This window comes from Lolium perenne, chromosome 4, assembly GCF_019359855.2.
Source record: "Lolium perenne isolate Kyuss_39 chromosome 4, Kyuss_2.0, whole genome shotgun sequence".
Lineage (NCBI taxonomy): Eukaryota > Viridiplantae > Streptophyta > Magnoliopsida > Poales > Poaceae > Lolium > Lolium perenne.
The window spans coordinates 24,202,191-24,227,180 of record NC_067247.2 but is presented as its reverse complement, the minus strand read 5'-3'; the positions used below and the strand labels follow the sequence as shown (position 1 = coordinate 24,227,180).

The 24,990-nt window shown below is 43.6% G+C and overlaps 2 protein-coding genes across 3 annotated transcripts; one reads left to right on the top strand and one right to left on the bottom strand.

The window, feature by feature from the left end:
- Nucleotides 1-15,175: 15,175 nt before the first annotated feature.
- On the bottom strand, nt 15,176-16,303 carry LOC139838870 (uncharacterized). The gene has a single exon (XM_071828888.1). It carries the CDS (start codon nt 16,301-16,303, stop codon nt 15,176-15,178), a length of 1,128 nt encoding a protein of 375 aa, XP_071684989.1.
- Nucleotides 16,304-18,943: 2,640 nt separating this feature from the next.
- On the top strand, nt 18,944-22,565 carry LOC127291931 (probable polygalacturonase). Of its 2 annotated transcripts, none has more exons than XM_051321254.2 (7): nt 18,944-19,193; nt 19,294-19,434; nt 20,103-20,408; nt 20,680-20,800; nt 20,888-21,062; nt 21,158-21,228; nt 21,696-22,565. In XM_051321254.2, exons 2-7 carry the CDS (start codon nt 19,408-19,410, stop codon nt 22,424-22,426), a joined length of 1,431 nt encoding a protein of 476 aa, XP_051177214.1. In that variant the 5' UTR covers nt 18,944-19,193; nt 19,294-19,407; the 3' UTR covers nt 22,427-22,565. The 2 variants fall into 2 exon arrangements, with proteins under 2 accessions (XP_051177214.1, XP_051177212.1); XM_051321252.2 differs by having other exon boundaries at nt 18,945-19,193; nt 20,094-20,408.
- Nucleotides 22,566-24,990: the final 2,425 nt, after the last annotated feature.

The window sequence follows — 24,990 nt, the reverse complement described above, 5'->3', positions numbered from 1 at the left end:
AGGGTTCTCGCTGAAGTTCAAAAGATCAATTTTTTTGCTTGATATGACCATTTACCATGATGCTTGGGAAGTTTGCTTATGGGCACTAATGGTATTTCCCAGCCGGTAAGAAAATTATCAAGTACTCCCTCCGTTTCATTATTCTTGTCGGAAGTTCAAACATATCTATGTACAAAAGATGCCTATATTAATCTAAATCATGGATAAAATTTATGCAACGGAGGGAGTACTTGATAAGTAGAGGGCAACGCAGGCCTTAATAAGGTATCACCTGCTCACGTGGGACGTTGACTGACACCAGGAGTACATTCAAATTCTCTGCTCAAAAAATCGAGAGGGGAATATCATGTATCGGTCTTTGTAAGAGTTTCAAATAAAATTGAAGAGAAATTGCAATTTACACCACTGGTGTGCATGCATGATCTGCTCTACGCTCTGCTGCGGTGATCCCGGCGAAGTGCGAGACCATGCATGCAGGCAAAACAATGAGCGGCCTGAAGACGACGACGACGCATGACGAATAATATGGCTTCTTCTGCGTGTTTCCAGAGCATGCGCGCACGTACGTCGTACGTGTAAAACTGTAGAGCAGCATGTTGCGTCCGAAACAGGTGACTGAACTGAACAATGTACGTGTTGTGTGTGTAGAAAGATGGACAAAAGCCGGCCAGATGATTAATCGATCTCCATCGCCATGCCGTCCAGGGCATGCATCGTCATGTACAACTGAGAGCTCTTGGATGCATACAGTGACAGGACGAAAGTACGCTAACCGAGGAAAATTGGTAACCTGTCCGAACTAAAACAACCATACTTACTACGGATCAGGATTCAGGAAGATGTAGTATTAAAAACGACGACCATAACGACAAGAATCAGTGTTAAGCATGATTAAGGGTAGTTTAGCACTACCAGCAGCAAGATGCAGGAAGACGAAGCCCCTCTTGGACGCTCATGCCAAGGGAATCACAAAAACACGGCCATCCAGAAGATACCCTCTCTGCCATTGACCAGCCCTATTGTGTTTCTTCGAGTCGCTGGGCCTGCAGGGCGCCGTTGGCTGCGGCTGGCAGTCGACCCCAGAAGGGCAACATACCACGTTCTGCCGCTGCCGCTGCCACGGCCGGCAGGCGCTGACGGCGGGCTCACCCTGGCTTTGGTCCACGGCGTACACACAGCCACTACTTGCATCTCTTTGCCTTACACTGGGCCCGAACACCCCAAGTGCCCGTTCCTGCTCACCTTGAACGAAAGTAGGGTAGAGTGTTTGATAGGGTAAGAGCCGTGCCTCATAAGGGCGGCCAGGTATCCATTATATATAGGGTAGCACATTATAAATACATGATACAATACGTACATACGTATACAACCTATACAGGGTAGTTTAACACCCTCCCACAATCTCAGCCACTATGAAGGTTGAGATTGCGCCTGCAATGTTGAAATACTGGTAGAGGTAGAGGTTTTGTAAATATGTCAGCCAGCTGATCCTTGGAGGAGATGAACTTGATCTGAAGCAACTTCTTAGCTACCCTTTCTCGAACAAAATGAAAATCCACCTCAATATGCTTAGTACGAGCATGAAACACAGGGTTCGAAGAAAGGTATGTCGCTCCAATATTATCACACCAAAGTATAGGTGGACGACTCTGAGATATGCCAAGTTCTCCAAGCAGTGCATGTATCCAGATTATTTCAGCTGTTGCATTTGCAACAGCCTTATACTCTGATTCTGTACTGGACCGCGAAACAGTGGCTTGTTTTCTAGCACTCCACGCAATAAGATTGCCGCCATAGAAGACAACATGCCCCCCGGTTGATCGGCGATCATCAGCATCTCCAGCCCAATCCGCATCGGAGAAGGCGGACAGAAGATCAGGAGAACGAGTAGGGCGTCTCAGCAGCAAACCATCGGATAGTGTAGACTGAACATATCGCAAGATTCGCTTAACCGCAGACCAATGTGAACTACGAGGAGCATGTAGGTATTGACAGACCTTGTTCACCGAGAAGGAGAGATCAGGTCGAGTCATAGTAAGGTATTGCAATCCTCCAACAATGCTGCGGTATCGAGTAGATTCATCAGCTGAAAGAGGAGTACCATCCAGAGCAGACAACTTCTCAGAAGATATCATCGGTGTAGGAGCGGGACCACACTTCAAAAGACCAGCACGCCTGAGTAATTCAGAAGCATATTTGCGCTGTGTCAGAAGGAGACCACCATTGAGAGCTTTCACCTCAATACCAAGAAAATAATTAAGCTGTCCAAGATCCTTAAGGGCAAAGGAGCTCCGCATCTGCTGGATGAGCCAATCAATAGCAGCAGGAGACGAACTGACAACAATAATATCATCCACATAAACCAAGAGATAAAGAGTGATGTCAGGACGACGAAGAATGAAGAGTGAGGTGTCAGCTGTAGATGACTTGAAACCAAGACCACCAAGAACGGAGCAAAGACGTGAATGCCATGCCCTGGGAGCCTGCTTAAGACCATAAAGCGCTTTGTCAAGACGACACAGATGCGTGGGCTGACTAGGATCCTCAAATCCAGGTGGCTGGCGCATGTATACCTCCTCTTCAAGAATTCCATGCAAGAATGCATTTTGAATGTCCAACTGCCGTAGACACCAACCATGTGTAAGTGCCATAGATAACAATAAGCGAATGGTAGTGGGCTTGACAACAGTGGATCGAAGGTATCTTCGTAGTCCAGGCCATATCGCTGTTTGAATCCCTTAGCAACTAGGCGAGCTTTATATCGCTCAATAGACCCATCAGATTTTTGCTTCACTTTGAACACCCATTTAGAATCAATAATATTTGCTCCAGGTACTGGATGAACAAGATGCCATGTCTGATTTGCTTGAAGAGCATTGAATTCCATCTCCATGGCTGCACGCCAATGAGGACATGACATAGCTTCGCGGTGATCACGGGGTTCAGTATGTGTAAGATCGACAGTATGAGCCAATCGAAGAGTAGACCATGCAACAGTTCCGTCGGTTCTTTGTTTGGGTCGGCGAATCCCACGCTGTAGGCAAGTAGTAATACCAGGTGCAGGTACTGGAACAATTGATTCATCCACTGTTTGTGCAGGTGATCCATGAGGCACTGAAGGCACTGAAGGTAACACTGTCGCGGGCGAGCCAGCATCTGGCAACGAAGACGGGCCAGATGGGCCATCAGACACCGAACTGGGAAGACGAGGCCGGGGAGGCGTGACGAACCCAGCGTCAGGTTGGGCTGCATGGGGGTGTAGCATCACCCCATGCAGATCGACGTCAGGCGTCGAGCGATCGACGTGTTCCGCAGGTATGTCCTCAGCACTTTCATCAAGTAGCTCGAGACGAGCACCGCGATGTTTCCCTGCATCATGATTAGCTAATAGAGGAGTATATGCGACATCATCAAATTGGTCAGGAGTAGGAATATGTGGAGATGAAGTAGGCGAATTGGATGTGGAGGGTAGTTGTGAAAAGGGGAATACATTCTCGTCAAACACCACATCACGAGAAATATACATGCGATTGGTAGGAACATGAAGGCACTTGTAACCTTTGTGTATGGAACTGTAGCCAAGAAAAACACATTTCTTGGAGCGAAACTCAAGTTTATGTTTATTGTATGGACGAAGATGGGGCCAACATGCACACCCAAAGACTTTGAGAAAAGTATAATCAGGTGTTTCCCCTAAGAGGCGTTGGAGAGGAGTCTGCATATCTATGACTCGACTAGGCAACCTATTAATGAGAAAACACGCTGTGGAGAAGGCATCACTCCAAAATCTGAAGGGAACAGCAGCATGTGCAAGAAGAGTTAACCCCGTTTCTACAATGTGTCTATGTTTGCGTTCAGCAGTGCCGTTTTGTTGATGTGTATGAGGACATGATACTCGATGAGAAATGCCAATGTCATGGAAAAATTTATCAAGGCGATGATACTCGCCCCCCCCCCCCCCCCAGTCAGATTGCATATGAATGATCTTTCTACCCAATAAGCGCTCAACGTGTTGTTGAAACTGAAGGAATACTTGAAACACATCAGATTTGCGTTTGAGGAGGTAAAGCCATGTAAATCGACTATATCCATCCACAAAGCTAACATAATACTCATGACCACTAACAGATTTTTGGGCAGGACCCCAAACATCAGAAAATATGAACTCAAGTGGTGATGTAAAAACACGGGTAGAAAGAGAAAAAGGTAGTTGATGACTCTTGCCCTGTTGGCAAGCGTCACAGATTATTACATCTTTATTATTCAACTCTGACGGAAGTTCATTGTGATGTAAAACATGCTGAACAATCTGACTAGCTGGATGACCTAAACGAGAATGCCACCGCGAGCGGGACACCTTGACACTGCTGAAGACACGCTTGATTGCAGAAACATCTAGATTATAGAGACCTCCACGGCATCCCCCTCTAAGAAGAACCTCCCTCGCACTTCGATCCTTAATAAAGAAATACCAAGGGTGAAACTCAAAGAAGACATTATTATCAAGAGAGAATTTTTTGTCAGATAAAAGATTGCGAGTAACAGATGGGACGTGGAGGATATCTTTTAAGTATAATGGATGAGATGATGTATGAAGGGTAGATTGACCAATATGAGTAATGCGCATACCTGCTCCACTGGCTGTGTGAACATGATCCTTGCCGTTGTATTGTTCCTTCACCTGAAGCTTGTCGAGCTCGTTGGTGAGATGATCCGTTGCACCAGTATCAGCATACCAGCTGGGATCCACGGGAAAGGATTGTAAGGGTACATTGCCCCTATGTGTGGTTTCGGTAATTAATGACAACCCCTATGGACTAATGTTTTCATTGAGTTTATATGAAGGAATATTCCATAGGTACTACTTGTTCTCCATGTGTTGGATTCAAGTATGGATGCCATGAAGATAAATGTATACCTCGTGTATTGGATCAAGAACATCGTATGAGAAGATACAAGGTTGAGTTGGACAAGTTCAAGATGAGTATCTTGAGTGGATCACATGCTTGAAACTTGTCGTCCATTTGGTGATAATGGACATGTGAAGATGTGCATCAATGGGGCTTTCCCATCATAGTGTATGGGGGAGCATTTGTGAGTCTTCACGAAGCAACATTGGTCAAGTGTGGCATTCCGGCTTGAGTGAAGCTTGAAGAGTTATCATCAAGATCAAGCGGGATGCGCAAGGCAAAGGTATGACCTTGCTAGGTTTTCCTTTTACCGGTCTCAAGGTGGATGTTGGGAGACCGGATTATAGGATAGATAGCCGCACTATTAAGAGGGGCTTTCGGTTGGGTAACTTGATCACATCGTCTTAGGGAGCTCAATCCTTTGCATACTTTGCATATCCTTATTGTTTCTTGGTGTTTCTCTATGTGAGGTTCTTGAGCTTGTTGCTAGCTTTACAACAAGCCCAAGTTCATCGAAAACGGAGTTCGCATGCATCTTCTATTGCGTTTTCGAGGTTGGGTGATTTTACCGGGTATTCATGATATAAGGTTCTACCCTTTTATATTCATGATAAAATCCCCTCCTACAGGTTCTTGAGTTTGCACTTTCTATTGGATAGTATTCGTCGTTATCTTTCCAACAAAATTGGTTTCATGTTAATCGGAGTTCGGGAGCAATAGTTATTAAAGAAAAGGTAAAAGAGAAAAAGAAAAGGAAAAAGAAAAAAGGGGGGAGGCGGCCGGTTGCCGCCGGCCTGCGGACCGCATGCCGGCCCACCCGGTCGACCGGGCGGCCACCGGCCCAGCAGCCGGGCAGCCCAGCCAGCCCTCCGGTCCGACCGGACCCATCCGTGGCCGCCGCCACTCCGGCCCAGGCGCCGGTCACTGACGGCCGCCCGGCCACCTCCCGGCCGGCCGGGGCCTGCTCGGACCGAGCGCCCCTAGCCTTACGCGCCGCCCACGCGCGGTCCACGCGGCCAGCTCGCCCCGCCTGGGCCTGGCGCCTCCACGCGGCCCATGCGCCCGCCCGATCTGCTCCGGCTGAGGCCGGCCTGCAGACTGCCTGTCTGCTTTGGTCCCGATCAGCAGTGAGCTGCCGGTTGGGGGCTCCGTTTCTGCCCGTTTTTCTTCCTTTTTAATGCGTTTTTCTCTTGGTTTTTCCCCCAACGGTTATTTCTCTTCTTGGACTATAAATAGGTCTTCTTCCACCTTTAGACAATAAGTTCTTCACTCTCTCTCACCTCCATTGTTGCTATTTGAAGAACTCTCTCTCTCCCTTGATTCCTCCAATCAATCTTGCTCATATTTGAGGATTTGAGAGAGGAGATCTAGATCTACACTTCCACCAAACCGTTTCTTCTCTAAGTGAGGGAATCTCTTGGGATCTAGATCTTGGAGTCTTTTGTTGACTTTCCCCCTTGTTCTTCCTCTCCAATCTCATCCTAGCATTTGTTGCTTTGGTGGGATTTGAGTGTGAAGGATTTGAACACCACCGGTGTTCTTGCTTTGCATCATTGCATAGTGTTGAGCTCTCCACCACGATTTGTTCGAGTGAGAGACCGTGAGCTTGTTACTCTTGGAGGGTGACCTCCTAGATGGCTTGGTGATTGATGCTCAGGTGATCTCTTCAAGAAGATTGTGAAGAGGCCCGGGCTTCTCCTTCGTGGAGCTTGTGAAGTGGTTGTGGAGCTTGCCATCTCGGAGCGGAGGAAAAGCTAACCATAAGGAAAGGGCCATTATCCTTCGTGGGTGTGGTTCGGAGAATAGGGTGAGCCTTCGTGGCGCGGGGAATCCTTCGTGGGACCTCCACTCCTCCAAACGTGACGTACCTTGTTGCAAAGCAAGGGAACACGGGAATACATCCTCGTCTCCGCGTGTCTCGGTTATCTCTATACCCGAGCTCTCTTTCCTTGTGATAGCCATCGTGCTTGAAGTATATATATATATATATCTTGCTATCACTTGTGCTACATATATCTTATGCCTATCTTGCTTAGCCTTGTGCTACATATATCTTGTGCCTATCTTGCTTAGCTCTAGTTGCCATTGTTATACTTAGTTGAGCTTAGCATATTTAGGGTTTGTGCTTGTAAACTAAACGTTAGTTTAATTCCGCATTCTTACAAGACAAATCCGCAAGAGTTTGTAATTGCCTATTCGGCCCCCTCTAGGCGACATCTCGATCTTTCAATTGGTATCAGAGCAAGGTCTCTCCTTGTTTAAGGCTTCACCGCCTTGAGAGTAAAGATGTCGGCTAGTATAGTGCACAATGACACAATTGTATTTAATGGCACAAATTATCTTTTGTGGCGAAATTGCTTGCTTTGTAATCTTCGGACCTTGTGTCCACATATAGAGCAATTTCTAGATGTTGGTTTTTCTCCTCCGATGGATTCTCAAAATCTATCTTTAGAGGATGAGAAAAACTTACATCTTGAAGCTCAAGTATCTAATGAGCTTTTATTCTCCTTGAGACCCGATTTTCGTAGGTTCTTGATATATATAAAGAGAAAATCGTCTCATGAGATGTGGATCAAGCTTAAGGAAATGTTTGGTGGATCCACTTCTAAATTGGTCGGTGGTGACTCAGGAGCTCTCTTCCCCTTCACATCATGAAGAGCTCCAAGTTGCTTCCACCTCCGGTCGTGATGATATATCATCTTCTTCCACTTCACCAACGTGTTGCAAGACACAAGGTAATGATATGGTGAGTGGTGAGGGAAATTGCAATGTTGATATTGTGCTCAATAGTGATGACTCTTCATCTCTATCTCATTGCAATGTTTCCTCTTTGGACTTAAACACATCTTGCATTGAAAATAATCTACATGCTTGTGTTGATAGTCCTTGCATATCATGTGTAAATTGCTTACATAGATCTCATGAGGATATGCTTGCCTTGTCTTGCTCCCATAATCAAAATGTTTCTATTTCCTCTAGTTGCTTGTTGACTAACATTGTAGAGGAAACCGAACACTCTATGGATCAAGACATGATTTCAAATGAGGATTCAAGAATATCTTCATCTTCATTCTCCGATATGCACATGTGCCTTATGGCAAATGGATCAAAGGTATCCCCTACTTTGACTCCTAACACTTCCTCTAATGATGAGAGTGATGATGATGATAATGATGAAGAATATAATACCTTGGTGCATAATATGGCAATGATATATGCTTCTCTTCATGGTAATAAAGAAGCTCGTGCTAATCTCGAATACTCTATGGATATCTTGAATAAATATAAGGAAACCATAGTGAAGTTGGAATCCCATGTTGAAAATGAGGAAATGAGATTCACTCTCCTCAAGCATGAGCTAAAAGATGAGAAACATGCTAATTTCATGCTTACACAAAAAGTTGAATCCTATATGCATGAAAATGAGAAAACTATTGTTGATGCTTGTGCTACTAACTCTAATTCTTGTGAAGCATCGACCTTAAAGGAGAATGTTGAGCTAAGGGCTCAACTTGAGTTGCTAACTAGCAATTATAGGGAATTGGAAGAAAGTCATAAAAAGCTCTCAAGCTCTCATGATGAACTTCTAATTTCCTATGATGGGCTAAAGTTAGCTCATGAGGCTAGTATCACTAAGGTAACATCTTGTGAGCCTCATATGGACATTAGCACAATCTCTACTACAAATGCTATATCTTCATGTGCTAGTCCTTGTAATCTATCTAGTCAAACTAGTGATACACCTTGTGTTGGATTACTCACTTTGCCTTGTTGCTCTAACAATGAAGCTTCTACTTCCTCTAGTACTTGTATTTCTACTAACCATGTAGAGGAAATAAAAGAGCTCGAGGCCCAAGTCCTTTCTTTGAAGAAAGACTTGGAAAAGCGTCATGAAGGGAAATCCGCACTTGACAAGATGCTAAGTGTGCAACAATCCCCCAATGACAAGAGTGGACTTGGATTCAACTCCAATAACAAGAATAAGTCCAAGAGCAAGAGCAACAAGAAGAAGGGCCAAGACAAAGTCAAGGATTCGGCCAAGTTGGTTTGTTTCAAGTGCAAGGTTGAAGGGCATCATGTTAGATCATGCCCATTGAAGAAGAAGAAGAAGCACTTGAGTGAGAAACAACAAGGAAACGGCCACAAGGTAAAGGTCAAGCTCATGCTCGACCTCAAGTTGAAGATAGGCCACTTCCCAAGAAGAATCAAGATATTGTTCCCCAAGAGAAGAAATCAATAAAGAAGAGAAAGGGGAACACTTGCTACTTATGCCGTGAGAAGGGGCACTTTGCTTCTTCTTGCTTAGGTGGTACCTTATCTAACCCTATAATTGTTGATAATGATTATTCTCTAGGGAAGGATAAGGATGGCAATGTGTTTGCCAAGTTTGTTGGAACTCAAAGTGGTTTCAAGAAAAGAACCATTTGGGTTGCCAAGCCTATTGTGACTAACCTCCTAGGACCCAACTTGGTTGGGGACCAACAATCTCAAACTTGATCAATAGGTACATGAGGAGGTCATTGGAGACTTGGCTACTTCATGAAGAATTAAGGGATCTTCATATATTATATTTTGACCAAGCCAAGTCATATGGATTATCATCTATATCTTATATCCAATGTTCCTCTTTGCGGTAACTTATACTTCAACTCATCATATTTATTGTAAGTTACTTGCCCCTTTGCATGTTTGGTTTTGTACCAAATATGTGTATGTATGTGTTGTGTCTTACTTGCTTATTTGTGTATTCAAGTATGTTTGTTTGACTCACCATATACTTGTGTATTGCCTTGAGCCTAATGCATCTTGATGATATCTTATTTGGCTCTCTTGAAGTGATTAATGGAACATCCCATTTTGGGGGAGTGATATGCTTTGTGCATCTCTCTTTCTTTAAAATGTGTGTACATGGGTACCACCACTTAGTATTGATATTGCAAGATTATCTAGTCACTATGTGGTGTTCCATACTCATGAGAAATTCAAATTCTAAATATCCATTAATCATCTCTAGTTGAATTTTAGTTGCCTCTTATTTAGAAGAAATGTTTTATCACATTATGGGGGAGTAATATGTTTTGTACATATCACAAGCCTAGAAAATGTGAACATATGAGGTTATGCCACTTAGAGTTGATGCTCTTAATTATTCTTGTTCCTAGGTGGCATGTTTGCTCAAACAAGCTCCACTTCTATTAAAAAGCTTTTATTGGCTCATCTTATGGACTCTTGTTTGATTAAGAAATTCTTGGTACGGTTTTTCCTCAAATACATATCTCTATATCTTATTTGGGACACCGTTTGCTTCAAGTTATTCTAATCATTGCCGTGCGTGATTGTTTGACTAGTTGAAGCTATCAAGAATCTTAATCCGTGCATAGTGCTTAATTCGATATACTTATCCTATGCCTTTTATTGTGAAGTTGATCCTTACTATCATTATAATTTCACCACCGGAAATTATTTCCAATATACTCATTGTCTTTGACAATTGATAACCTTGTATGTGGTTGAATTCATGGATCATCTTCACCTTGGATTGCTTCTTACTTCCTTATTTTATTTCCAAGAAATCTTTATTGTTCCCATATGTCTTCCTTGTCCCTTTGAAAAATCTTTTGATAAATCCTCTTGATTCATATCAAGTGTTTATTTTGGAATACATACCTTTTCCTTACGGTACATTGTGCCATTGTGAAAAGTGAGGGTTTGGTTTATTTGTTCGAACCTTGCTCTTTTGGGGAGTTTGCTATCTCATTCCTTCTTGCATATTTTATTAGCTTGAATGAGATAAATCTTTGAGCATGTTTGCTTTATTTCATCCTCTATGCTCAATGGTTTCTTCTTAGTTCACTTGTTGAACTTTGTTGAACAAATCTTTTGTGATTTGCTTCTTAGATATAACTTGGACAACAAATTTGTTTTGTGGCACCTCTATGCCTTATCTAATTCTTTTGGTGTTTTGTCCAAAGTATATCCTTCTTGGATTGTTAAAGGTTTTGGTGCATGCTTATATGTAATTTGTTTATACTTGTAGTATGCTTGCCTTCTTTTGATCCATTATGTAGGATATACTCCATCAAATCCTAAATGGCTAAGATGTGCATGAAATTCAAACTTCATCTAAATATGCACATGTTTATATGGAGTGTGTCCTATATATTGTGGTTAGTCTAACCATGTTGGACCCAATAAGTTTGGGGACCAAGATGTACTTGAATGATGTTTTAGGTACATTGGAGATGCAATGGAGGCTTGTCTCATCTATAAGGAAGGTGTTGTCACCATATGAGGATTGGAGTCAAGCTAGGATGATCGATGAACTCTTATCTACTACATCAAGCCATTGCCATCTCGGTAACAAGTATCTTATTCATGCACTCTCATATAGCATCCAACCTCTTGTAGGTTGTATCTTGGCATGAAATTATTTATTTCGAAAATATTGCGGTTCTTGAAAAACCCATTTAAAGTAAAACTTCTTATTGAACATTTGAGTAATTTGAGAAGATGCATATGATAGGTTATATATATATATATATCATATTTTATGATTCACCTATCACAAATATGCCCTCTAGCAATTTATTGCGTATCAATTCCTCAAAGAGCTCTTGTGTGCAATATTGATGAATTTGTGAAATAAATCCGTATTTGTGATACTTGTTGCCTTTCTCAAAACACTCCAACTAGCCCTACTTCCTTTATTGTTAGTTGTAATGTTTTTGAGGTTTAACTTAGTTGAAGTTCATTCATATATACCATAAGTGAAAATTGGAGCCATAGGCTATATATGCTTCTTAAGCAAACATCCTTTGGTATATTTTATGACTTCATATTGGATATCTTGTTTTTATCTATTTTGTTAACCTCTTGTGTGTGCATGTTTCTTTATGGATCACTTTGTCCACTTTAGAAACTTATATACATAAGAGTGTTAATCCATCACCTTGATATTCTTGATCTTTGCCGACCATCTTTTACCCCTTTTGTTTTTAGTGGGTTGGTAAAGAAAACTTATGAGTGATTGGTTTATTTATTCTCTTCATGCACTCATATCTCGTAATTGTTGGATTAAAGTTGTTCTTGATAAGCATACTCTCTTTATCCTAGTTGTGTTCTAAATGATATATAGGGAGTGAGGATTCCATGTTTGTGCATATTGTATTCAAATGCAAACATGATAAATTGTGCACGAACCTTGGGGAGCTTTCTTATTTTTAGAGCACTATATTTCTCTTATCATGATATCTTTGTTTGTCCAATTGGATCTTTGATTGCTTGCTTTATTTGTTGAAGCTCACTTCACCATGTTATCTTTATGCAATCTTTGATCCTCAATATAGTTTGACTTCCTTCAAGTATTCATCATTGGATATGTGCACTTGATTTCACTCAAATTATGAGAAGTGCACACTTTGGGGAGGAACTCACATTATATTGGCCTTCTAAATTTTTCACCCATTTTGACAATCGATGCCAATGGGGGAGAAGTTTAGAGGGTTTAAGGGAATGGTTTTATACTTAAGTTTGGTTTGTGCTTAAGTGTTTTGCCTCTCATGCATTCCATATTTATATGTCTTGCATGGTTGTATATATATAGTGGAAACTATCCCAAAGGTTAATCTTGACAATATATGCAATGAATTCATGTTCATCACACGTGCATACATTGTGGGGGAGTTTTCTCTATATATATTGGTTCTACTCACATCTCTTGCATTTGTTGTAGTTGTGTGAGTAGAGCCGGTTTTGATATGGACTAGTAGCTTTGTGTTACTTGACCATATCAAATACAACCTCTTGTATACAACTTATTCTCGGATAAGTTGCGTACTTGTCACTAATATTCATTATATAAACCCTCTTATTGTGGTTGTCATCAATTACCAAAATGGGGGAGATTGTAAGGGTACATTGCCCCTATGTGTGGTTTCGGTAATTAATGACAACCCCTATGGACTAATGTTTTCATTGAGTTTATATGAAGGAATATTCCATAGGTACTACTTGTTCTCCATGTGTTGGATTCAAGTATGGATGCCATGAAGATAAATGTATACCTCGTGTATTGGATCAAGAACATCGTATGAGAAGATACAAGGTTGAGTTGGACAAGTTCAAGATGAGTATCTTGAGTGGATCACATGCTTGAAACTTGTCGTCCATTTGGTGATAATGGACATGTGAAGATGTGCATCAATGGGGCTTTCCCATCATAGTGTATGGGGGAGCATTTGTGAGTCTTCACGAAGCAACATTGGTCAAGTGTGGCATTCCGGCTTGAGTGAAGCTTGAAGAGTTATCATCAAGATCAAGCGGGATGCGCAAGGCAAAGGTATGACCTTGCTAGGTTTTCCTTTTACCGGTCTCAAGGTGGATGTTGGGAGACCGGATTATAGGATAGATAGCCGCACTATTAAGAGGGGCTTTCGGTTGGGTAACTTGATCACATCGTCTTAGGGAGCTCAATCCTTTGCATACTTTGCATATCCTTATTGTTTCTTGGTGTTTCTCTATGTGAGGTTCTTGAGCTTGTTGCTAGCTTTACAACAAGCCCAAGTTCATCGAAACGGAGTTCGCATGCATCTTCTATTGCGTTTTCGAGGTTGGGTGATTTTACGGGTATTCATGATATAAGGTTCTACCCTTTTATATTCATGATAAAATCCCCTCCTACAGGTTCTTGAGTTTGCACTTTCTATTGGATAGTATTCGTCGTTATCTTTCCAACAAAATTGGTTTCATGTTAATCGGAGTTCGGGAGCAATAGTTATTAAAGAAAAGGTAAAAGAGAAAAAGAAAAGGAAAAAGAAAAAAGGGGGGAGGCGGCCGGTTGCCGCCGGCCTGCCGGACCGCATGCCGGCCCACCCGGTCGACCGGGCGGCCACCGGCCCAACAGCCGGGCAGCCCAGCCAGCCCTCCGGTCCGACCGGACCGTAACCGGCCGCCGCCCCACTCCGGCCCAGGCGCCGGCTGCTACCGGGCCGCCGGCCACCTCCCGGCCCGACCGGGGGCCTGCTCCGACCGAGCGCCCCTAGCCTTACGCGCCGCCCACGCGCGGTCCACGCGGCCAGCTCGCCCGCCTGGGCTCGGCGCCTCCACGCGGCCCATGCGCCCCGCCCGGTCTTGCTCCGGCTGGCCGGCCTGCAGACCGGCTTTGTCCGGCTGCTGGTCGATCAGCCACTGGCCGCCGGTGAGCTCCGTTTCTGCCCGTTTTTCTTCCTTTTTAATGCGTTTTTCTCTTGGTTTTTCCCCCAACGGTTATTTCTCTTCTTGGACTATAAATAGGTCTTCTTCCACCTTTAGACAATAAGTTCTTCACTCTCTCTCACCTCCATTGTTGCTATTTGAAGAACTCTCTCTCTCCCTTGATTCCTCCAATCAATCTTGCTCATATTTGAGGATTTGAGAGAGGAGATCTAGATCTACACTTCCACCAAACCGTTTCTTCTCTAAGTGAGGGAATCTCTTGGGATCTAGATCTTGGAGTCTTTTGTTGACTTTCCCCCTTGTTCTTCCTCTCCAATCTCATCCTAGCATTTGTTGCTTTGGTGGGATTTGAGTGTGAAGGATTTGAACACCACCGGTGTTCTTGCTTTGCATCATTGCATAGTGTTGAGCTCTCCACCACGATTTGTTCGAGTGAGAGACCGTGAGCTTGTTACTCTTGGAGGGTGACCTCCTAGATGGCTTGGTGATTGATGCTCCGGTGATCTCTTCAAGAAGATTGTGAAGAGGCCCGGGCTTCTCCTTCGTGGAGCTTGTGAAGTGGTTGTGGAGCTTGCCATCTCCGGAGCGGAGGAAAAGCTAACCATAAGGAAAGGGCCATTATCCTTCGTGGGTGTGGTTCGGAGAATAGGGTGAGCCTTCGTGGCGCGGGGAATCCTTCGTGGGACCTCCACTCCTCCAAACGTGACGTACCTTGTTGCAAAGCAAGGGAACACGGGAATACATCCTCGTCTCCGCGTGTCTCGGTTATCTCTATACCCGAGCTCTCTTTCCTTGTGATAGCCATCGTGCTTGAAGTATATATATATATATATCTTGCTATCACTTGTGCTACATATATCTTATGCCTATCTTGCTTAGCCTTGTGCTACATATATCTTGTGCCTATCTTGCTTAGCTCTAGTTGCCATTGTTATACTTAGTTGAGCTTAGCATATTTAGGGTTTGTGCTTGTAAACTAAACGTTAGTTTAATTCCGCATTCTTACAAGACAAATCCGCAAGAGTTTGTAATTGCCTATTCACCCCCCCCCTCTAGGCGACATCTCGATCTTTCAAGGATGCTGTAGACCCGTGGTGGTGCGTGGAGACGGAGAAGGCAGCAATTTGTTTCTCCATGTTCCGGCCATCATTGCCAGCACCGAGGAAATTCTTGTCATATCTCTTAAAGCAGCAAGAGGCGACGTGTCCTGTCTTGGTACAGATTTGACAAATAGGGCGGGTGCTTGATCCACCATTAGTAGGGACTCCGCGGTACTGTCCCGACGGCGGTTGTGAGGAGAAGTTGCTTTTCGGCCGATAGGTCTGTTGCTGCTGCTGATTTCCTTTGTAACCTGGAGAAGGTGCTTTGGAACCAGCAAGGTTTGCTGACATCTGAATATCAGACTGAAGATCAGCTTTCCTCTCATCCATGCGCTGCTCGGTGCCTAGCATCTGGGCATATATATCCTTCAGCGGCATGGGATCTGTAAGAGCACGAGCTGAGACAAGTTGCACAAGAGAATTATAGTCTTGATCGAGCCCGTGCATGAGATAACCGGTGAACTCCGCAGTGGTAAGAGGCTGTCCAATGGACATCAGCGAATCTGCGAGAGCTTTCACCTCATTGTAGTAGACGGAGATCTTCTTGTCCTCCTTCTTGCACTTCTGGAGAGCACCACGAATCTGCATGGAGCGAGAGACAGTCTGCGAGGTAAAGCTGGCCTCAAGAGTGCTCCACGCATCAGCAGAGGAGGTGGCAAACAAGATGATTCCCTGGATGTCTTCAGTCGAGGTGGTCATAATCGCCGAGAGTAGCGCTGCATCCTGCTGGTGCCAGGCGGTAAACGCCGGGTTGTACATCAGCGGAGGAGCCTTGTCATCCGTCGCCAATGCAGGGTTGGCGATCGACTCGGATGGACATGGGAAGGTTCCATCGACGAACCCAGTAAGGAGGTGACTGTGGAGCACGTTGAGAACCTGTGCCCGCCAGTAGAGGTAGTTGCCACCATTGAGGCGTATGGTGACGTAGGGGGCGAAATTAAACGGCCCCGACGAGCCGCCGGTGGAGGAGCCACTACCGCCGCCACCAAAGTTGAGGACGGGATCAGAGAGCTTGGGCGCAGATGCGGACACGGTTTTTGAACTGACCGAGCCCGCGGAAGACAGCGAGGACATCGCCATCGATTTGCAGCGGAAGAGGAGTCGCCGGAGTGAAACCGATCTAGGTCAGCCGCCGGGCTCTGATACCATGAACGAAAGTAGGGTAGAAGTGTTTGATAGGGTAAGAGCCGTGCCTCATAAGGGCGGCCAGGTATCCATTATATATAGGGTAGCACATTACAAATACATGATACAATACGTACATACGTATACAACCTATACAGGGTAGTTTAACACACCTAGCGTGCGCCGCTCTGACAGAACGCACCGTGCTCTGTCTACGCGCGTCTCTCTTTCCTTTTCGATTCGGTTCCGTAGCTTCATGAAAAATATATCACCCTGCCAAGTGCAGTATTCCGCCCCTTTCAGGAAACTTGTCTAATATTTATCAAACTTTAAATCTATGTAAATGATATTTGGTGTCTAGATACATTTAATTTTAGACAAGTCTCAGATAACTTTTATTTAACGGAGGGAGTAGAACATCTAGTAGACGCAATGCTATCGAGTTTCGTAGACCCCAAACTTCAAGACTTCTTGCTTTGATTCGTCACATTTCAAAACGTTGAGCAACTCCCACTGTTGGCTACTTTTTTTAGATCTCTTGGCTACTTGTCGTGAGGTAGAAACGAGACATGTAGCGATTTTCATGTGGATAGCACCACCTATAATTCGAACGGTTTCATCACATGCTATACAAACCCAAGTGGGCGAGCTTAGCACCGTGAATTCTAGCCATCAGGGCAGCGCTTGGTCCTCATTTGTGAAATTATTATTAACATGCTAGTATGGAAAAGAGTTGCAGGGTTAAAGTGATATATCCTCTTAAATTTTACTATTCTATAAGATAAAACAAATTAGATAAATGAGTGTTTGATGCCACATAGCAAACAAAAAATCCTAAGGATTTGAAATAATTTCTCCCAAACAAATGTCTTTGAATTCAAACGATGAACGTACGAATAAGTCCTCCATTTGGGTTCCATAAGAAGTGGCACTATCGATGGCGCCCAAACTCCAATGTTTTCCGACCCCTTGGACGAAAATGAATCACTACCAATCCATGCAAAGGGATTCAGAGTTTCGCCCTTTCGGTATCGGTGGCATTGGCACCGAACTGTGCCACATTGGATTTCAAGGTTCCGCGGAAAAGGTTTTCGGCGCCAAAATGTGCAACTTCCGTGTCGCTTGTACTAGCATATAACTGGGAGGCTACATTCGGAAATAGTTTTACGAAGGAGCCAAAGGTGGGATTAGTTCGGCCAAGGGCAAAATTTTGCAAACAGTACTCGAGTTGGTAGCAAGGATTTGGTTACCGGGTGAAATGCCATGGTTACCGTCCGGTAATTGGATTTCTCAGCCCCCTCTAGTAAATGAACTTCAGCCAAAAAATCTCAGTCCAATTAAATTTGGTTTGAATTTAGACAGATTGGTTAGTCCAATCTAAACTCTCCATGTTCCTTCTCCACTATAACCTCATGCCCCAACTCATTTGTTATAGTCTTTCACTTCTTTCTCCTCCAAACCTTATACTTAGATATTTTTAAGTTTGAAATTCAAATTTTGTTTGATAAACTCCTCCGGTATTTGACCGGTTATCTCCGGTAATCGTGGTTACCAGAAATCTCAATCCACCATATTTAATTTTGTTTCTTTAGTGCCCATGTAAGCCCATCGAAAAGAAGCCGCCCCTAAGATCAGAACCATACCAATACCACGGAAAGGCATATCGCCCACGACCAAGATTCCTTACCGTCGCACCAGCGCACGCCGGTGCTAACACGCAGACGGTAATGCTAGGCAGCAGCTTGGGACATGCCCATCAAATACCGCCGGTGCACTAATGTAGGGGTACATGGCCTGGACCGGGGCGATCCTTTCCACTAGCGCCAAGCTGGCGGTACGCCGGCGGTAAATATGTTGTAACCCTGCGGCTATAGGCTATTCCTAGTAATGCAGTATTCCATCCGTGCGAAATTTTTTGTCACAAATTTGCCTAAGTATGTATCTACCCATAAACTAAAACCCGTTCAGATAACATTTAGATAAGTCTGCGACAACTTTTTCCCGAACGGATGCTCTTTTGGTTCATAAAAAGTTACTATCACAAATTTTGTCTCAATATGTATGTACACAACCAAATATCCAATAAAACGTGTCCAAATACATGCATATTTATATAAATCTGCGACAACTTTTTCCGAACAGATGCTTCTTGGGTTTCGGAAAAAGAAAACTATACCTCGACGTGGAATGTAACCTCACGATACGCCGACCCGGCGATTGCTGGAGCTGACCGATAACATCATTAAAACTGCTTTCTACACGAAAAAATACTAGTACGTCTCGGTTTAACGGGCACGCACGCAGTTTAAGATAAACTTTGACCATTGATTTGGTCAACGAAATATGACTTATATGTCTACAAAATTTATATCAGTAGATTCGTATGCAAAAAAGCTTTCCAATGATATAATTTGTGTGACATATATTTTATATTTTATTGATTAAAATAATAGTCAAAGCAATTTCTTAAACTACGTGTGCGCGTGTTAAAGTGGGACGGAGGGAGTAGAAAGGATCAAACACGAGAAATTTTGCGCTGGTTTGTTGTCCAATGGTGCGCTGATTTAGCTTCTTCCCGTTCCTCTCTCCTCGCCGCGCCTGGCTCTGGCAGCATATATATCGGCGTCGTCCGTATCGCCTCGCGCTCTCCCCGCCCCCTCTTTGACCCAACAACACGGATGGCGCGCACCACCGTGTCGGGGTCCATGGCCTAGCCCTTCCCCTACCCACATCACGGCCCCTACCAAACTGTACCTTCTCCCCTCACTCCCTCCTTCACTCGGCCAGTCCATCCCTCGTCCCTCTCAGAACAGGGGAAGACCGTCGTCTCGCCGACCGATCTCCGGTGAGTGTCTAAACCACGCCAGCCTGCGTCGTTATCTTGCCGCTTCTTGGCGCGTGTCTTTGTTCGATCTCTTGACGAGTGTGTGTTGGTTTGTCCGCAGTTCTCGCGGGCTCTGCTCTGCCGCCGCCGCGACCCGCATTGGAGGCGCGGGTGGCGCTAGCTCTGAACCGGCAGAATCAAGAAGGCGTCGCTGGGAAGGACGGACACGAGGAGGATGGAGATGGGGAGATCCGCGTTGTTCGTAAGTTCCCTCTGATAACTCCTGTTTCGTGATCTCTTTTGGGGCGGCGCGCGAGAAGGGACGGATGCCGCCTGATATTGCGGTAGTGGCTGGTAGGATTCTAGGGTGTGATCCGTCCCAATGCGCTCCCCGCTCTTGCCGGGTGAGTGGTTAGCCGTGGCGGCCGCGGTGATCCGGTAGAAAAACTTTGAGGGGGGCGGCGTTCCAAGCCGAGGGGTTGTGTAGCCTCGTGTCATCTCACTGTTCGAATGCTGATTTTGGAATACTTGATAGGCCTCAGATAGTCAGATATAATATGGTTATTGCCGCGTTACTGATCCGCTATTCTGTGTTGGGTATCAGGAAGTGGTTCAGGTTTGCTGTCGTTTTAATTTTATACAAGTGATCGCAAGGGGACATGGGGACGTTCTTCAGAAACATGCCGGAAAAATAAGTGATATCGCGGTAGAGTGCTATGATACTGTAAAGCACAAATTAATTCAGATTTCAGTATAGTTTTAGTTCCTGGCGAGGCGCTGATTTGTATTACTCTATGCGCTGACAGCCTGCTTGAGTTCCACCATATAATATTTTTGCTCATGATGCTAAAATTTAGATTTATTGCCTCCAATTTATGTAATTGCTACTGATTTTTTTTCTTCTTTTGGAATTTCTCCTAGGTGTTTCAGTTTCTTGTTTTCGTAACCATATTTGAGACCCAATGTTCAAGTGTATCCGGCATATACTGCAAGGACATGGCATCGACGGTGTATCGACCTCATAGTGTCACGCTTACCGAATTCGGTGCCGTTGGAGATGGCAAAACTCTCAATACAAAATCATTCCAAAATGCAATATTCTACCTCAATTCATTCGCGGACAAGGGTGGTGCACAACTCTTTGTGCCTGCTGGAAGGTGGCTAACCGGGGGGTTTAATCTAATCAGCCATCTAACTTTGTCACTAGACAAAGATGCAGTAATTATTGGATCCCCGGTGAGTTTTTGCACATAATAATCTCCTCTCAGTTACTATTTTGAACCTTATGTTTTTTGGCATGGTTAATATGCACAGAATATTTATAATGCCATGTTGATGATAATTTCGTTTGTAGCTAAAAGAACATGAGAAATAAATGGGCAACTAGGTCTTCTTGTAATATTTCTTATATGCTTTATAAATGCGGTTTGTGTGAAGTTCAGTAAATGCAACTGACCACTTAGCAATAAATTCCAACTTCATTGGATTGAAAAGGTTGTATTTGCAGGACTCGTCCGATTGGCCACCTATGGATCCTCTCCCTTCCTATGGGCGTGGTAGAGAGCTTCCTGGAAAAAGACATCAAAGTCTAATATTTGGATGGAATCTGACCGATGTAATAATTACTGGTTAGTAAGTAATATATTTGGCTCATCCATATTCTTTGATCATTAGGCTTCCAAGTTTGCAAGTAAGTAAATGTGGTACATTTACAGGCGCTAATGGTACGATTGATGGTCAAGGAGTTGTTTGGTGGGATTGGTTCCACAACCACAACCTAAACTATACTAGGCCGCATCTTATTGAGTTGATGTACTCCACCAATGTTGTTATATCAAATTTGACATTCAAGAATTCCCCATTTTGGAATATCCATCCTGTATATTGCAGGTAGGTCTCTATACAACCTCTTGATTTCTGTTTAGACATATGAATTTATCGAGAAATGACAATCTATTAACTAGAGTGCTCTGCTAAATAACTAGCCAAGTGCTTGTCGAGCATGTCACGATCCTAGCGCCTTTGGATTCACCAAACACCGATGGTATTAATCCAGGTAATAGGGAGTTCTGAATTTTTTTCCCACTCCCTTCAACTTTATACCCTTGTTAGTGGCGTGCATGATTATGTCCCCATTCAATAATATATTTGGAAAACAAAGGATAAATACGTTGGTACTTGCAATATCATTTATCATGTTCTCTCTTGAATGATATTTTCCTTCCTATCTGTTTCAAAGTTATCTTGAACTTACATCTATAGCTGAGATTTTCGTTTAGCATGCAAACATTTGTTTATGATTGATTTGGTTACCAGTATAGATTGCAGCTAGCCACTTTGGTTCCGTTGTGTCATATATCTAAATAATTAGGTTATGGTTGCATAGACACATAATATTCTGAATTGAGAGTTCCATCTCCTGATTTTTCATATGCTACAATAAGCTTAAGTATAACCTTCCTGAAATATAACAATTTGTTCTATTTGCCTTCGTTGTACTAATGCAACTCAATGTTCATCCAGATTCATCCACAAATGTTTGCATCAATCATTGTTATGTCAGAAATGGAGGCGATGTTATTGCCATCAAAAGTGGTTGGGATCAGTATGGAATTTCTTTTGCTCGTCCCAGCTCCAATATTAGCATCAGCAACATCACCGGAGAAACAAGAGGTGGTGCAGGAATTGCCATTGGAAGCGAGATGTCAGGTGGTATATCCGAAGTCCGAGCTGAGGGCGTCCGCATTGTGAACTCATTGCATGGGATCAGAGTCAAGACCGCTCCGGGACGTGGAGGGTATGTGACAAACGTGTATGTAGCTGATGTGAGCATGCACAATGTTTCGATGGCCATCAGGATCACAGGGAACTATGGCGAGCATCCTAATAACAACTATGACAGGAATGCTCTCCCTGTGATAAGCAGTATCACTATAGAGAACGTCGTTGGGGCCAGTGTTGGTGTTGCTGGCATCTTGGAGGGCATTCAGGGCGACAACTTTAGTAGCATTTGCATCTCCAATGTTTCACTGAGCGTACAATCCAGACATCCATGGAGTTGTTCGCTTATCGAAGGTTATTCAAACTCTGTGACCCCAGAGTCGTGCGAGCAACTCAGTTCAAATTCCGGTCAGACACCAGTGTGCTACAGTGGTGTTAGTTTCTCACCAAGTCTAATACACGCACACCCACATAGGAACAGCGTCGGTGGCTTGGTAGATTTTGTACTTCATTTGGCCTCAAATATAGTGTAGCTACACTGCGTCCAGTTAGCCATGTACATCTTATTCTTCTGATCCGTTTTGTTTAGCATGCAGTTTTTTTGTATATATCTTTGCTGATAAATGTTAGTGAATCTGGCACATTGTGTTATAATCTTCGGTTTTCGCACTATATGTTTGCATAGCCTTGTTGGAACATGATAGCAAGCAAGATTGCCGTATGATTCATTTTTTGAACATATATCTAAGAACATGTAATTTTAACATGTCCTAACTTGTGAGTTAGGATCCTCCACTAGTTTGAGTAGCAAGAGATCACATTTATGCATGAACCGAAATGCATGATGAAACTCTGTATCACAAGGCTAGAACACGCCGTATTTAGTGATTCCTGCTATTTAAATTATGAAATATTGTATTTACATTTCAGTGAGAAAAATAACGAAGATGGCTGGTTGATGATGAAAGTCTTGTTGTCATCAGAAAATGCATTAAAAATCATTCCCTCACATTTAAAGACTAGATGAAAGGGCAAAGGTAGATACTGGAAAGTGGAAACTAATACTACCTCTGGCCTGAATTACTTGTCCTGTATGCACAAGCAATATTGCTATAAATCTGATAAATGCTGCGACAAGTAAATGGGGCCAAAGGGAGCACAAAAATCTGCACATGAACAATGACATACTTGTTCCTCGCTAATTGAAGTGTAATGATAAATCAATGATTTATATTCAAATAGGTAGTTTTAGACAAATCACCAATGACAGAATATATGTTGATAATTACATTATTATTTCAGAGGATCGGGGGCTTTACAGACGTGAAATCCCACCATATCTTTACCTACACATTAGTACATTCGAAATTTTCTCAAAGACATGTTAATCAAGCAGGGGACCATTGCCATCTGCATGTTTTATCTCTATGTTGGCCTTCTGGTTGTTCCTCACAGCATCAGCAATAAAATCCATCAAATCCAATAGCGATAGCAGCACTCAACAGATTGTTAATTAAGGATGCCACTGTATTCTACCAGACGAAGAATGCTAAGGTAAGGAGTGAACCTTGAAACAGGATAGATGAAAAACATCAAAGCAAATTGGGCAAGGCTCACATGATTAGTACATTTCGCAATCTGATAACTCAATTTTTCAAAGTTTTTTGCAAGCCTAAAGTAAAACAGAGACCCTGGTTAGTGGGACAGATAACCAAATGATGGAGAGGATCTAATATAAAAGGTGAAATTACCAATGGTAACTCATCCATCATTTACCTTTCTGTGGAAAATAAAACATTATTCTGCCGGTGGAGTTTATCTGCATTTTTATGGAACTTAAACCTATCTCTTGTGTACTGAAGTAGTCTACTAGCTTTATGCTAGTAGAGTTTATCTGCATCACTTTATCTCCATGTTGGAATAGGCAACTTTATGTGGTTACACTGAAGTAGCTTCATTTTTGAAGACACTGAAGTTTCTTAATTTGATAATGTGATACAAGATAATATCAGTACTAATATGAGAATCAGGAAAATCTAAAACATGAAGCATGCATGTTCAAGATTGAGCAAAGAGATTAAGACATAAAACCCTTTGCCAGAAGAAAGTTGTACTAGGTCCAAAAGCATTAAGCGGGAACTGGGACTACTACAAGAAAATACTTATGATGTATCAAAATGTAAGAGCATCTCCACTCGTCCCCCGACGAGGCCCCCGAGCGACGTTTTTTCCATCCGGACGGCGAAATTCGGCCCAGTCGCGCCCCCGGTTCCTCGTTTTCGTCCGGATTTGACCCTTCATCCATCCGGCGAGCCCACGCCATCCCCGGCCCCCCGGGGCGCGCTCGGGGACTCCGGACGAAGCTAAACCAACCGCCCACGCCCACGTGTCTCCTCTTTCGTCCGGATTCCCCGAGCCATCCTCTTTTTCCCCGAGAAACGCCGCTTGGGGAGCACACGACTGGGAAACTACTCCTCCCCACGCCAAATCTTCCTCCAATCCGGACGAAAAATTCGCCGGATTTGGGCGTGGGGAGCGCCAACGAGTGGGGATGCTCTAAACAGCAAGCACCAAGTAGTTGGTGGCCTCTGTACATAGGGCACCCTACCTCTCCTATCGCAGTAACTTCAGCATGTGGAGGGTCAATGTAATTCAGAACCATGTGATGGCAACTAACTATCACTTCAGTCATTGCGGACAACAACTGCACCAAATGGGCCTCTATGGCTACAGTCCACTCTTCGGTAGGCTTCTTCTACTGCTTTTGATAAGAACCTGTGATCTTTTTTTTTTTTTTTTTTTTTTTTTTTTTTGAACTGGGGAGAGGCCCAGAAGGGCCTCGATGCTGCATTATACGGTGGGCTTTACATAGAGGAACACACATAAAAGGAAAATTACAACTTGGTCCTCCAAATATGCCAAGAAGACCCTAGAACTAAAAGAGAAAACGCAATAGAGTCCTGATCTTCTTGCTCCACCACAACGAAGAAAGGGATCACACCACCGGCCTTCTTCTCCATCACCGGGGAACCTGCCACTGCCACTTGGGATGGACAAGAAGAGAAGCTCCAGTGCTGATCCATTGAAGAAAGGCCTC